At 58.2% G+C, this 12,389-nt stretch overlaps 4 protein-coding genes across 4 annotated transcripts; all 4 read left to right on the top strand.

Moving 5' to 3' along the window:
- Nucleotides 1–1,840: 1,840 nt before the first annotated feature.
- Nucleotides 1,841–2,818, top strand: LBRM_31_3320 (mutt/nudix family protein-like protein; the record flags this gene model as incomplete). The annotated part of the gene is made up of 1 exon (XM_001567271.1): nucleotides 1,841–2,818. The coding sequence occupies one exon, from the start codon at nucleotides 1,841–1,843 to the stop codon at nucleotides 2,816–2,818; it is 978 nt and encodes a 325-aa protein (XP_001567321.1).
- Nucleotides 2,819–3,605: 787 nt separating this feature from the next.
- LBRM_31_3310 (putative farnesyltransferase) lies at nucleotides 3,606–4,850 on the top strand (the record flags this gene model as incomplete). Its single annotated transcript, XM_001567270.1, has 1 exon — nucleotides 3,606–4,850. The coding sequence occupies one exon, from the start codon at nucleotides 3,606–3,608 to the stop codon at nucleotides 4,848–4,850; it is 1,245 nt and encodes a 414-aa protein (XP_001567320.1).
- A 3,443-nt stretch (nucleotides 4,851–8,293) lies between these two features.
- On the top strand, nucleotides 8,294–9,043 carry LBRM_31_3300 (conserved hypothetical protein; the record flags this gene model as incomplete). The annotated part of the gene is made up of 1 exon (XM_001567269.1): nucleotides 8,294–9,043. One exon carries the CDS (start codon nucleotides 8,294–8,296, stop codon nucleotides 9,041–9,043), a length of 750 nt encoding a protein of 249 aa, XP_001567319.1.
- Nucleotides 9,044–9,783: 740 nt separating this feature from the next.
- LBRM_31_3290 (putative inositol polyphosphate 1-phosphatase) lies at nucleotides 9,784–11,085 on the top strand (the record flags this gene model as incomplete). The annotated part of the gene is made up of 1 exon (XM_001567268.1): nucleotides 9,784–11,085. The coding sequence occupies one exon, from the start codon at nucleotides 9,784–9,786 to the stop codon at nucleotides 11,083–11,085; it is 1,302 nt and encodes a 433-aa protein (XP_001567318.1).
- Nucleotides 11,086–12,389: the final 1,304 nt, after the last annotated feature.

Here is a 12,389-nt window from a genome sequence, read left to right as displayed (position 1 = left end):
AACCCCCGCATATTGGGAGGGGGAAGGGATGGGGGGTTTTGGGAAGAATTTTTTTCCCCTTCTGGGGGGGGGGCGTGTTATCTGGTTTTAAAGGGTCTTGGGGGATCATTCGCGCTTTTTTTTTTTTTCATCGGTTCGGGGTTTCGGGAGGGACGTTTAAGGTCGGGGGTTTTTTTACACTCGGGACGCCCCCAAGGGTTGGGAGCTCTTTCCCCACACGTGGAGAGAGAGGGAGGGCGGCCCCCACACCCACAGGGAACAAAGAAATGATGTATCGCTATTTCTGCCCGGGCTTCCTTGTTCATCTGTACACTGTGCCGCTCCCTTTCCGCGTCGCGCTCTCGAGCTGTTCGTATTCATTTCGGTAGCCACACATTTGCTGCCTCTCATTTTCGCTCCCCGCCGCTATTTCCGTGCCTCGCCGTTGGCACTGTGCGGCGCAGTCTGTTGGTCGTTCTTTCGTGTTTCCTGCGTTTATTGTGCCCTGTTAATGCTTGCCACAGGTGTTGGCCATTCCCCTTCTTTGTGTCTCTCACTGTGTATCCTCTTCCCTCCCCTCTCACCCACCCACCCCCTCACACTCTCCCTCTCTCTCTCACCACGTTGCTTTTCTTTTTTTGGAACGCCTGTGTGTGCGTCGATGGACGCTCTCTGCCTTTTGTCTTCTCGCTTTGCGCTTGTTTTATCATCATCATTGGAAACGCCGTGAGCGCGTCGGAGGGCGTATGCGCGTCTCTCTCTCTCTCTGTGTGTGTATGTGTGTGGGGGTGTGGGGGTGTGTAGCGATGTTTTGTTGCTTCGCGTGTTCCGCTGTCGGTGACTGCGGATATGTTTGTCTTTGCGTGTCTCTTCTCTCTTCTTTACTCTCGCTCATGTGCCCCCCCCCCGCCTCCCTCCCTCTCACTTACTGGTGTGTGTACGTGTGGGGGGGGGGGGGGAGGGGTCGGCGTGCGTCTGTGCGAAGCGCCACGCCGTCAGGTGAATCGATGTGAGGTAAGCAGTGAATGACAGGCAGTAGCCGAAAAGACTGGAGGGAGAAGGAGAGCAGCCCCACCGTTGCTGTTTCCCCACGATGTGGCGACGGCAGTGACGGGGCTCGAGCTGCTACGAAGAGTTGTTTTGTGGCCCAATCATGTAGGATTTGCCTTCAACCTAGCTCGCTGGCTGTTGAATGACGTGGGGCAAATTCACTTTCAGAGCCTCACGACTGTCCTCGAGCCTCTTTCCGTAGTGGGAGAGGCAATGGAAGCTGGTGGTAGCGACTTGGCGGGTGCAGTTCACATATAAGGAGAGCCCTGCTGCGTGTGACACGGTAGTGGCGCAGCTGAAGCCGCGACATCGCTATTTCGCTTCCTCTTTTGCACTTCAAACACCTCACCTCGACTCTCCGCGCGTAACGGCGACCAACTCTTCATCCCCAAACCTCCTCCTTTTCCCACTTTCCTTCTCTCTACGTTCGTGGGCGCACACACACGCACGCGCGTGCCGCTCAGTTCCTTCTTCGATGTGGTAGGCCACTGATGGCGACTCCGCAATCGTCGCCAACCCCCCCCCCCCAACACCACCACCTGTAGGCATTCGAGCTCTTCCCAGCTGTACACGAGGGTGAAGGACTCATGGTGGTGTACCACGTGTCGTAGCACAGCAGTAGCACTACGTCCCCCCCCCCCCCAACTGAAGTGCTCGTCATCTCACCAGCTCTGCCTCGTCTTACCTTTGTGTTCTCTTCCTTCTCTGAGGCCTTTGCGTGCGTCTCTCAGCCATCCCCCCACCCTCCTCACTCTCGCCACCCCCCTCGTCGCTCTTCATCCGCAATCTTTTTCTGCTACTCAAGGCTGACATGAGCCGGCTTCTCGAGTTCACCTTCTCCGGCGGTCAGCTGCGTCGCCTGGAGCAGGAGCGCATGGGCCCCGGATTCCAGGTCCAGCGCCTGCAGCCCTCGTACAAGCCACGCGTAGTCATCGTAAGCAAGGAGAATGTGGCCTATGTGCCACGCACCCAGCGTCAGCCGAATGTGGGGTGGTGGCACCACTCGCTCTGTGATGGGCTCCTCACAGTGAAGGACCTCAAGGAACTCATCTATGTTGGCGAGGATCAACGAACTGGCGAGAACATCTTTTCCTCCATGGCCGACAACCTCGCCGGGCCCCGACTGTCGCAGCTGGCCTGGGCGCCCTCAAAGGACGGGTGCGTCTTCGAGATGTCTCGGTCGGACCAGGCGGCCTACGGCCTCGCCATATCGCTCGTCCGCTGGCACGCCTCCAACCGGTTTTGTGCCAACTGCGGTACCAAAACGGACACGACGCACGACGTCGGCTTCAGCCGGTTGTGCCCCGAGTGTAGGCAGCAGCGCTTCCCCCAAATTATGCCCGCGGTGCTCGTGGCGGTCATGGACGGCAAGGGCAACGTCATCCTGTCGCAGCGGCGCAAGAAGAGCCAACTCCTGACGCTCCTCTCCGGATTTATTCTGCACGGCGAGTCAGCCGAGGAGACGGTGCGGCGTGAGGTGGAGGAGGAGACCGGCGCCAAGGTGAGCGAGGTGCGCTACATCGGTTCTCAGCCGTGGCCGCATCCGTACCTGATCATGATGTGCTACTACGCGGTGGCGGACGCGTCACCGACTCTTGCAGTGGAGGTGGCAGAGCTGAAAAGTGTGAGTTGGGTGAGCAAGCAGGACGTCCGTTGTGCACTTGAGGGGCGGCACTCGGACATCAAGTTGCACGGCCCAGGCACTACGCCGTATGCAATGTTGAAGCCGTGGGTCGACGGTGAAGTGGATGACTACGGACGAGTCATCAAGCCGCAGAGCAGACTCTGATTTTGCCCTGTCCCGTGTATCCGCCTGTGCTGGGCCGTGACCCATCGCACATCTCCTCTCGTCTCCCCAGTCCAACTAGTTTTCTTGCTTATTTGCGATATCCATTGCCACGGGGAAGGACAAGGCGGCTTTGTAGGCATAGCCTGACGGGCTGGACGCCCTTACCCGGTGTGCATGTGTGTCTGCAACGAGAGAGGGTGGGGAGCAATTCAAAGCCTAGTCTTCCCCTTTCCCAACTAACAGTACTCTCGCAGCGGGGTGGGGGTGGGGCAGAAGTTCGTCCTCATTTTATTCGAGTGGATGCGCGCCTGCTAGACTCGGCGTCTTAGTGACTGGTGTAACAACTGCTTGCGAGCGTTCCAGTGGCTCCCAGTAGCGCCCTCTTCGTATAGTTGTGCGACAACGCCAACACACTTTCCCTCTCTCGTTGTTGCCCTGTCACCCTCTCCTTTTCCTCGCGCCTTCGGTATATACTTCCCATGCATTCGGGCGTCTATACACGCTGCCACCCATCACTCACCCACCCTCCGCCTGCACAGCAAACTGCGCATCATTCTTCAGTCCTTTCCACTCCTTCTCCTTTCATACGTAAGTCATATCCGTAAAACAGAGGTCTTTGTAGGTGTGCACGGATACACGTAGCCGCAACCCTACTCTCCCCTCCCCCCCCCCTCTCTCTCTCCTCACTTCGTCCTCCTGCGCTCTGTGCCTCTTTCCTCTTCCCTCGCCGCTTTCTCACACCACTCAACAGTGAAACCCCGACACAACCGCACGCCAACAAGCACCCATGGGGCTCCTTTCGGATTCGTTGGCGATGATGCGTGTGAAGTGGCAGATGCGCTCTGTGAAGCTTCAGGTGCCGCCGGAGGAGGCGGACTTGCGCTTCTGCTATGAAGTCATGGACGATGTCTCCCGCTCCTTCGCGGCCGTTGTGGCACAGCTGGCGGACCAGCAGCTCCGCGACGCCATTTGCATCTTTTACCTTGTCCTGCGTGCCCTCGACACCTTGGAGGACGACATGAGTGTCCCGGTAAACGTGAAGCTGAAGGAGATGCCAAAGTTTCACACGCGTATGAGTGACACGAATTGGTCCATGACCGGCGTTGGCGAGGGACGCGAGCGTGAACTGCTGGAGAAGTACCCGTGCGTCGCGCGAGAGTTCAAGAAGCTGAGGAAGGAGTATCAGGACGTCATTGCCAACATATGTGAGCGCGTTGCGAACGGCATGTGTGAGTTCCTGCAGCGCCCCGTGGTGACACTGGACGATTACAACCTATACTGCCACTATGTCGCCGGCCTCGTCGGCCATGGCCTCACTCACCTCTTCGCCCGCTGCGGCTTTGAGGACTCGCACCTGGACGAGGACCTCACCAATTCCAACCACATGGGCCTCTTCCTGCAGAAGACAAATATCATCCGCGACTACTACGAGGACATCTGCGATGAGCCGCCGCGCATGTTCTGGCCGAAGGACATATGGAGCCTTTACGCGACGGAGCTGAAGGATCTAAAGAAGGAGTCGAACAGTGCGGCGGCGGTGCAGTGCCTGAATGCCATGGTGGCCGACGCCCTCGTGCACGTCCCGTACGTCGTGGACTATCTTTCCACTCTGCAGGACCCGTCTGTGTTTCGCTTCTGCGCCATCCCCCAGGTGATGGCCATTGCCACGTTGAAGGAGGTGTACAACAACCCCGACACATTCCACGTTAAGGTCAAGGTGTCGCGGCCGGAGTCCTGCCGTATCATGCTCAAGACCACGACCCTCTACAGCTCTCTCAGCCTGTTCCGCGACTACTGCGTCGAGTTGCAGGAAACGCTAGACATGGATGACCCCAGCTCCACGTCTATCGCCAACTCGCTTGCAGCGGCGATTGAGCGGATTGACATGGAGCTGAAGAAGTGCCAGGATGTCTCCTACACACGCAGCCTCCTTGCCCGCTACCCAGGCCTTGGAGGTCAGTTCGTGCTCACTGTCATGGACACCGTCTCCGGTTTCTTTGGCGGCCGCAGGGAGATCGTTGGCCACGCGTGAGGGGTGAGTGAACACAAAGGACGATGCGGAGGGACGGGGGCGCAGGCGCACACGGATGTGCGCTGATAGCCCTCTTCCCTGTACGCCCTCTTCATACGCGGTGTGACTGGCCTTTTTCTCTTTTCCATAATTGCCGCATCTGCACGACCACCTGGAAGCCTAAGCCGATGGCGGTGAACCTCTGTGTGTGCCCGTGTGCGTGACTGTGGTTGCCAATTCCGTGCCCATGCCTCGCCTCTCTTCATTCATGGGCAGTCCAACAACGATGTTTCCACACACACACACACACACAGACGCACTACCGGAGACTGCACAGCTCATACACGTATGAACGTTAGCGCAGCGCGGATATGCGTAATAGAATATGTTCTCCTCTCTTGCCCCCCCCCCTCTCCTCCCCTCTCTGTCTCTCATGCTATGCACAGCGTTGCTGTTGGGGTGCCTCGCGGCGCATCGTTTTCGTCGCTTTTCATCATATTTTCCCACCTTTTTGCTTCATGTTTTCCCTTGTCAGCGTTGCTGCCCCCGATGCCTTTCACAGTCTCTCTCTCTCTCTCCCTCCTGAATTCGGCATCCGCGAATCTCATCCCACTCTGCAGGCGGACATAGGCACGTAAGAGATGCACAAGAGAGAAAAATGCTCGCTTGCGTCAGTCGTTTCTTCCTGTTCTTTGCTTTCACCTCTCGCCATGGCGGTGACCACAACATGTATATTGCTCTCTCCGTCCGTCAGTGTAGCACGAAATGTCGAGAGCCCCTGTCAGCGTCTTGGGGAGGGGGGGTGCTCCCCTTGAGGCTTATTCGCCAAGCGCGCTGCTTTTCTCTCTTCACCGATCACCTGCGCTTGCGCCTGTCCTCCCTTCTCTCTCGCCGGCAGAGTTACCAAAGCACCGCAAGAGAGAGGGACGTTGGATGAACCTCTTCGATGTTTTCCTTAGCTCTTCTTGTCCCACGCGTCGACGGCCAACAGTCGGGGATGGCTGCCGCACGCGTGAAAGCGCTGAGTGGTGCATCTCGTTGACTCTCCCGGTTTTGAATAGCGGTGGTGTGTGTGTGTGTAGTCGGTGATTTTATCACCGTCATCGCTGTCCTCCCTGGCGTGCCTGCACTCTGTCTTGTCTCTCGCCCCTCCTTTATGATGATGTTCTGCATGGAGATCAGCCCTCCAAAAACCATCACCAGCTGGTGGGTGTCTGCGCGCGATTGCCCCTGCTGCTTTCGCTCCTTCTGGTGTGCGTTGTGCATGCACGTGTATGTCTGTCTGTCTGTGTACCATCCGTGTGTGTGTGTGTGTGTGTGTGTGTGTGTGCGGGGCGAGGGGGAGGAGAGGGGAGGGCGATGTCGATGAGTGGGGAGCGCCTCAAGCCTCCCTCTCCTCTTCATTGTTATTTGCATTGCGATATTTATTCGCTCTTGACCTCCAAAATGAAGCGGCGTGACATCCGCCAGCGCGCACACTCACTGAGGGATAAATTCTGTTGCACGTCTGCCACATCTTCACGCCGTGTAGTCCTCTTCCGCGCTGCCCTACCACCTCTACCCCCCCCCCTCGCCCTCCATTCAGGACTTTTCGTTATTTCCCGCGCTGCGTATGATCGTCTGTATTTTCCTTCCCTCACTTTCTCTTCTTGTATTTATCCACTTTGCTTTCGGAGTGATGGGAGACACCTCAGCGTGTGGCATGCGGGCATCGCAGGACCACATACGGGGCCCGTGTGCGGAACCCACGCCGGTCCCCCCCCCCTACATCGACCAATGCACCGGGCCACCTCTGGCAGCGACACGGTCAAGTGCCCACGGAACTCGAGCGCATCCCACCCGGCCCTCATTCCCTACAGGCGTTGGGAGCCTGGGCCACGCTGGGGGGGGGAGGTGTACTCGGTGCCGGCATAGTGGGACTGGCTGCGAAGCGACCTGCGGGCATGGGGTGGCGGCTGTGCTCAGATAGCTGACCCGGCGCACTGCTGTAGCGCGTGTCTAGCACTGTGGCGCACGGCGCGGATGGGGCCCGTGTCAGGTCGGGGACGAGGTGTAGTTGGGCTCGTGTGTTGCACGGCAGAGAAGGGGCACGTGAGGGGAGTACGTTTCCTCTCCCCCTCCGTTGTGTCCTTGTGGATGTCAGCTCTTGCGTCCCTCCCCCTCCCCGATTTCCCCCCTTTCCCGCTGTGTGACTCTCTCCTCCTTTCGTTTGTGTGGACATAAAGGCGTACGTGTGTGGGTGTGTATGGACGACGGCTGCTCTTTTCTGTTCTATTCTCGCTCAGCTGCTGTGTGTTGCCTGTACATGCCTCTCTTCTTGCACTTCTTCTCTTTCCCCCTCTCTCTCGCTCCTCTATGTTTGCTCAGATGTGGCTGCGCACGCAGACCTGCCCAGGCGCACGTGCAGGGCTACAGCGCAGACTTCGGTGGGGTGAGTGGGTGGCACGCGCTTGGGCGTGGGTGGGTCTCGGTTTGGTCGCCTGAGTGTTTAGTTGATGTGTTTGAGAGTTGCCGACGCATGTTGATGTCCACCGTGGGGTAGCCGCCAACTGTGTTGGGGGGTGACAAGTGCGTCGGCAGTAGTGGCTGCGGTGAAGGAGCGAATCGCAGGGGGTACACATCTCGACCCCCTGTCGCCCGCCCTTCCTCCCTTCCCCCCGCTGGACTCTGTCTCTCTTTGTCTTCGCGTGGTTGCTTCTATCTCTCTCTCTCTCGATCGCTCGCTCGCTCGTTCGCTCTCTTCTTCCTTTCCCACCCTCCTCTTAGCTCTCTCTCTCTCGATTTCCATCCCTCTTTGCCGCCACACTCTTGTGCTCCCTCACGTAGCACGGCTTTCTCACTCGTCGCACCTCCCCTCTTCTTCCTCACCGCCTCTCGAGTTGTTTGGACGTCTTTTGGCTTTTTGTTTCGTCTTTGCGCAGAGTTTAAAAGAGACGCGCGATTGCAGTTGAATGTGCGCTCCTCGTGGTCTTGTCCTCCAAAGAAAATATGTGTGCGCATCAAGCGCGCCACCCTTGACTAGCAGAGCATCAGAAAACCCTCCGCCGCCGGTATTGTCGCTTGGGTGGGCGAGAGAAGGACGGCAGAGTACCTTCGCAGTGATCCCCTCTCTCTCTCTCTGTATGTGACGGTAAACAAGGGGAGAGCTGTCGGATCGTTGGTTTTTAAACCTGCAAGACAGTCTTGGCGAAGCCTCACCAGCATCTCAGCCTGATGGAGACGGGACAACTCGCAACCTTCGCGGTCACCCCTCCCAAAATTTTAATGTTTGTGATTTCTCACCGTCGTCGAGACTCGCTCTGTCTGCCCTTGTCCGCCAACCGCTCCCTCCTCCTCTGTATAGCTCTCTCTCTCTCTCGCTGGCTCTCTGCCCTGCGTGCACGCAGGCGCATACATACAATCCCCTCAAGGGGTACAGTGTCGTGCGAGTACGTCGCCCATCGAGCTCGCACGTGCACCACGAAATGAACGCGCTGGGTGACCGCTGTCGTTCTGTGATTGTGCTCGTGAGCACCGCACTGCACAGGAGCCCAATACTGCATGAGGGATGCGGGGAGCATGTCGGCTGCGTCGTTGTCCCTTCCGAGCTCGCACCACCAGCAAAGAATATCGTCCATCATACGGAGCTCTTCTGCGAAGAGAACAACATTGGCTACCGAGTCGTGACGGTGTCGGCAAAGGGAACAGAGATTCGTGAGATGATGAGTGCCATCACCACCGCGACAGACTGGCTTACTTATCCACTCACACTCATCGACTGCACTCCAGTGATGGCCGAGGCGTGCGTTGCCTCCCTGCTGACTTGGCTTCACGGGGCGTGCCCTTACGCATCCACCAGGAGGGAGAGCACGACAGAGGCGCCGTACACACTGGTAGCTGTTCTGGACGTAGCGCGACAGGAGTCGTGCCCACCGCCTATTACTGCAAACTCCTCCGCGCGCGGCGATGCACTTGCCTGGCTGCGACCAACGCCAAGCTACTACTCGGAGCTGCTGGAGTCAGCCGGTTCTTTAGCACACGGCTGCGTTGTCTATCCAGTGCACATGTACTCCCGCTACCCTGTTCTTCGGGACCGTGGGCTGCGGGGAAAGTGGGCTGACGGCGGTGCCACTGCGGCGGAGCCGCTGGCTGTGTGTGTAAATAAGTGCACCCTGAGCGCGTTGCTTCGGGAGCTGGCCTTCAAGGCTGGGCAGCTACCCAAGTACGGTGCGTAGTGCGTGCATGTGGATGTAGCCCGGCGATGGCCGCTTCTTTGGTGGGTGCAGCCCGCGATTCAGCGAATGCCTCAGGTTGAGGTCCACGCACGCGTGGTTGACTCTACCCCCCTCTGCTGACACGTCGCAGCTCCCCTCTCCTTTCTGGTACTCCGTGTGTCTGTGGTTGAGTTTCATCAGGGCACATTACCAGGGCGAGGAGCGCATGGCTGCAGCGGAGAGCACAAATTTATTTTTTCCAACTCCTCCAAATTCGCCGGTGCGCTTTCACGTTTTCACTGCTGTCGCTCGTGTGGTGGCGCCGACCTACGGATGTCCCCCTCGCTGCCTCTCTCTTCTCCGTGCCCTCCAACGTCTGGCATCGCCAGCAGCGCTTTATGTGCAGCACCACAAGCCACGTGCTCGTACGCATTCCCTCCAGCCTCTCCTCGAGTCGGGTATATTCAAAGGATATTTGTGCAACTGCCCTGCTGCTCAAGGACTACCACGTCAACACCCCCCTCTTCTCTCACGTTCGGTCTCCCTTTTCTGTTTGTGGGGGACTGTGCAGACGCACGTGTGTGTCCTCCGCCTCCTCCCTCCCTGCCGTCCCAAACTCGAGCAGCACAGCCTATCGACCCCTCCCCCCCTCAGGAGCTGCACTTGCCATTTTTTATTCTTCGCCGAGACAACCCGCCCACACGCAGTTTTCAGGCTGTGCGTAGCAGAATGAAAAGTTGCAGGAAGTTGTTAGCAGCCCCATGACATCAGTGAATGTGGCGAAGCTTTTAGCTGTTTGCGTCCGGGCATCACTGGCGGCGCAGCGCTATGTTATGCTGAGCCTTATAAAACTGCCAAATGCGGAGGCAAATATGACCCACGTGCACAGCGTATCACCAGCGACCTCTGCGGCGCATCCGTGCACTGTGCTTGACCTTTCCGAGGCTGGCAAGGCGATTCTGATGGACTCCCTGCACCACGCCGTGAGTGTCGACGTCAAGTCGCACCTCGACCACAAAGAGGGCGACGCCGCCGATGATTTTGTTACCACGGCGGATATCCTCATTCAGGCTGTGGTGTTGCGTGCGCTGAGCGAGTCCTTCCCTGCATTCCCGTTCACTGTGGTTGGTGAAGAAGATCAGCCCAGCAGCGCTGTCGCCAAAGAGGTGGAGGCGTGCATGGCTACGCACTACAGGATCCTCGCAATGCCGTATGAGGCTGAGCTGTACGCAAGCATTCATGCGGGCGACGCATGCAACGTGGACGCTGAAGCTGCGGTTGTCCTGCACGCGGACTCCGACGAGGCAATGCGGCGTCGCCTCGGCATCTTCATTGACCCCATCGACGCCACGAACTGCTTTGTGACCGGGGCCTGGCAAGCCCCGATGACGCTCGTGGGAATCACGCTGGACGGCGTTCCCATCGCTGGCGTCATGAACCGCATTTTCCACTACCCACTGAGGTGCACCGACGACCCAGCCGTGACAGAGACGCCGGTAAAGTCGTGTGTGCCCGGTCTATCGGTCGTGCTGAACACACCGGCACTTGCGTCGCCGTTTGTGGTGTTTGACGGAGAGCTACTGCCGGGACCAATCCAGATCGAGCCGCAGCCGGAGTGCACTCGCAAGACAACGCTAGCCGTGTGTTGCTCGAGCACCACGAAGGAGTTATTTCTCCAGCGGCTGCTGACACAGCTAGAGCCCTGCAGCCCGGTGCATGTCCGTGGTGCGGGCTACAAGCAGTACCATCTGCTCAAGAAAATGCTGAAGGGACGCCATGTGCCGCACGAGGTCATCACCCCAGCCGACGTATTTGTGTGCCCACCAGCCGCCATAAAGAAGTGGGACTGCTGTGCCCCGCACGCCTTCCTCTACACGTTCGGCGGCGACATTTTCGACCGGGATGGTGCGCCGCTTCGCTATCCGCTCATTGACGCCTGCGGTGCGGCAGTCTCCTCCTCGTCTGAGAGTTCTGTGCTGACGAACGGGCTTGTAGCGGTGACCCCGTACGCGAAGACTGAGGTGGCTCGACGTCTGGGATGGACGCCGACGCTCGTACAGTGAGCTAGTGGCGCGCGACGCACAGAGAACATGCTCAGCGGCCTTGGCAAGCAATAGCATCGTGGATCTTTTCTGAGGCCACTCGCACACACACACACACACACACACACGCACACACCAACCACGTAGCAGCGGCGCTTCACTCTTTCGTTGTTGTGCTTTTCCGTCTCCAATTGTATTCTTTACTTTTCATCTTGGCGCTGTTGTCTTCTTCATCCATCGGTGTCTAGGACGTGTGTGTGTGTGTGCGCATAGCGGCCGCATTGCCAGCAAATCAACTCCCATCCAGCAAAAGTGTTTCACACGGAGCGGGACTGGACCCGGGGATGAGGGTACTACTCAATACACACCCCTTAGCGCTGGGGGTACTTCCGTCCCTTGGGGAGTTCGGGTTCTTGTTTTCACTCGTGTGCGTGGCGCTGGTCGTCCCTATCGGCAGCGTGATGCTCCTCAGAACTGCTGTGTGAGCATCCCCACTAAAGCTGCACTGCGTGTCTTCACTCCTCACTCCCCTCCGTCTGCCTCTCTTTCCACTGTTCCGCTTGATGAGAGTTGCATCTCACACCCCCATGTACTCCAACGCCGAAGAGAAAAAGGCAGAGCCCGTTATGCAGTGACGCATCCGTTTCGCGACTTCCCCTACCCGCGATGCAACCGCGTGGGTGCGTCTAGGTTGGGGGCGCTGGCGGACTAGCTAGCCATGCTGACTCCTCTAGAGGTTCTCAAGCTCTACCTCCAGGCTACCCCTCGTGCCGCAGAGAAGACTGCTACAGTCATCACAGCACCGCACACGCCATGGCAACCACCGACGGTAAGGAAGTGCATGCGGCGCGTGTGCTGACACAAAGGTGGTCTTCGCAGGTTCTACCAAGGTGGCGTAGCGATGATGTAGTGTGAGATAGCTGGAGTCCCGCTGTTATGTGGCACGAACTCGTTTCGGCAACGAAGAATGGCGCTGAGTGATGGCTGCATGGACTGCTTTAACCTGCGTGAAACGGCACTGTGCGGCAGTGCTTCCTACCTTGTGTACTTGGTGTGTTTCTACCTCGTTGACTCCCTCAAGACGAGTATCCACACGAAACGGAGCCAGTACCGTTGGTTCGACCCTTGGTAGGGAGTCATGCGAGCGCAATCACGCTTGCGCGGGGGCTGCATAGCCTCTACTCCGGCCTCGGGTTGGTGGTTGTCTGGTTCTTCCCCAACTGTGCTCTTGCATTCTCTCACCCACCCCTGCATCTTGAGCAGGCTGGCCTTCAGCCATGGTGGGCGTGTGCACGAGGAGTTGTCAGTGCCCCCCCCCCAGCCGT

Source organism: Leishmania braziliensis, chromosome 31, assembly GCF_000002845.2.
Source record: "Leishmania braziliensis MHOM/BR/75/M2904 complete genome, chromosome 31".
In the NCBI taxonomy this organism is placed as follows: Eukaryota; Euglenozoa; class Kinetoplastea; order Trypanosomatida; family Trypanosomatidae; genus Leishmania; species Leishmania braziliensis.
Note: the sequence above shows the minus strand (reverse complement) of the source record. Positions and strands in the feature narration are given on the sequence as shown.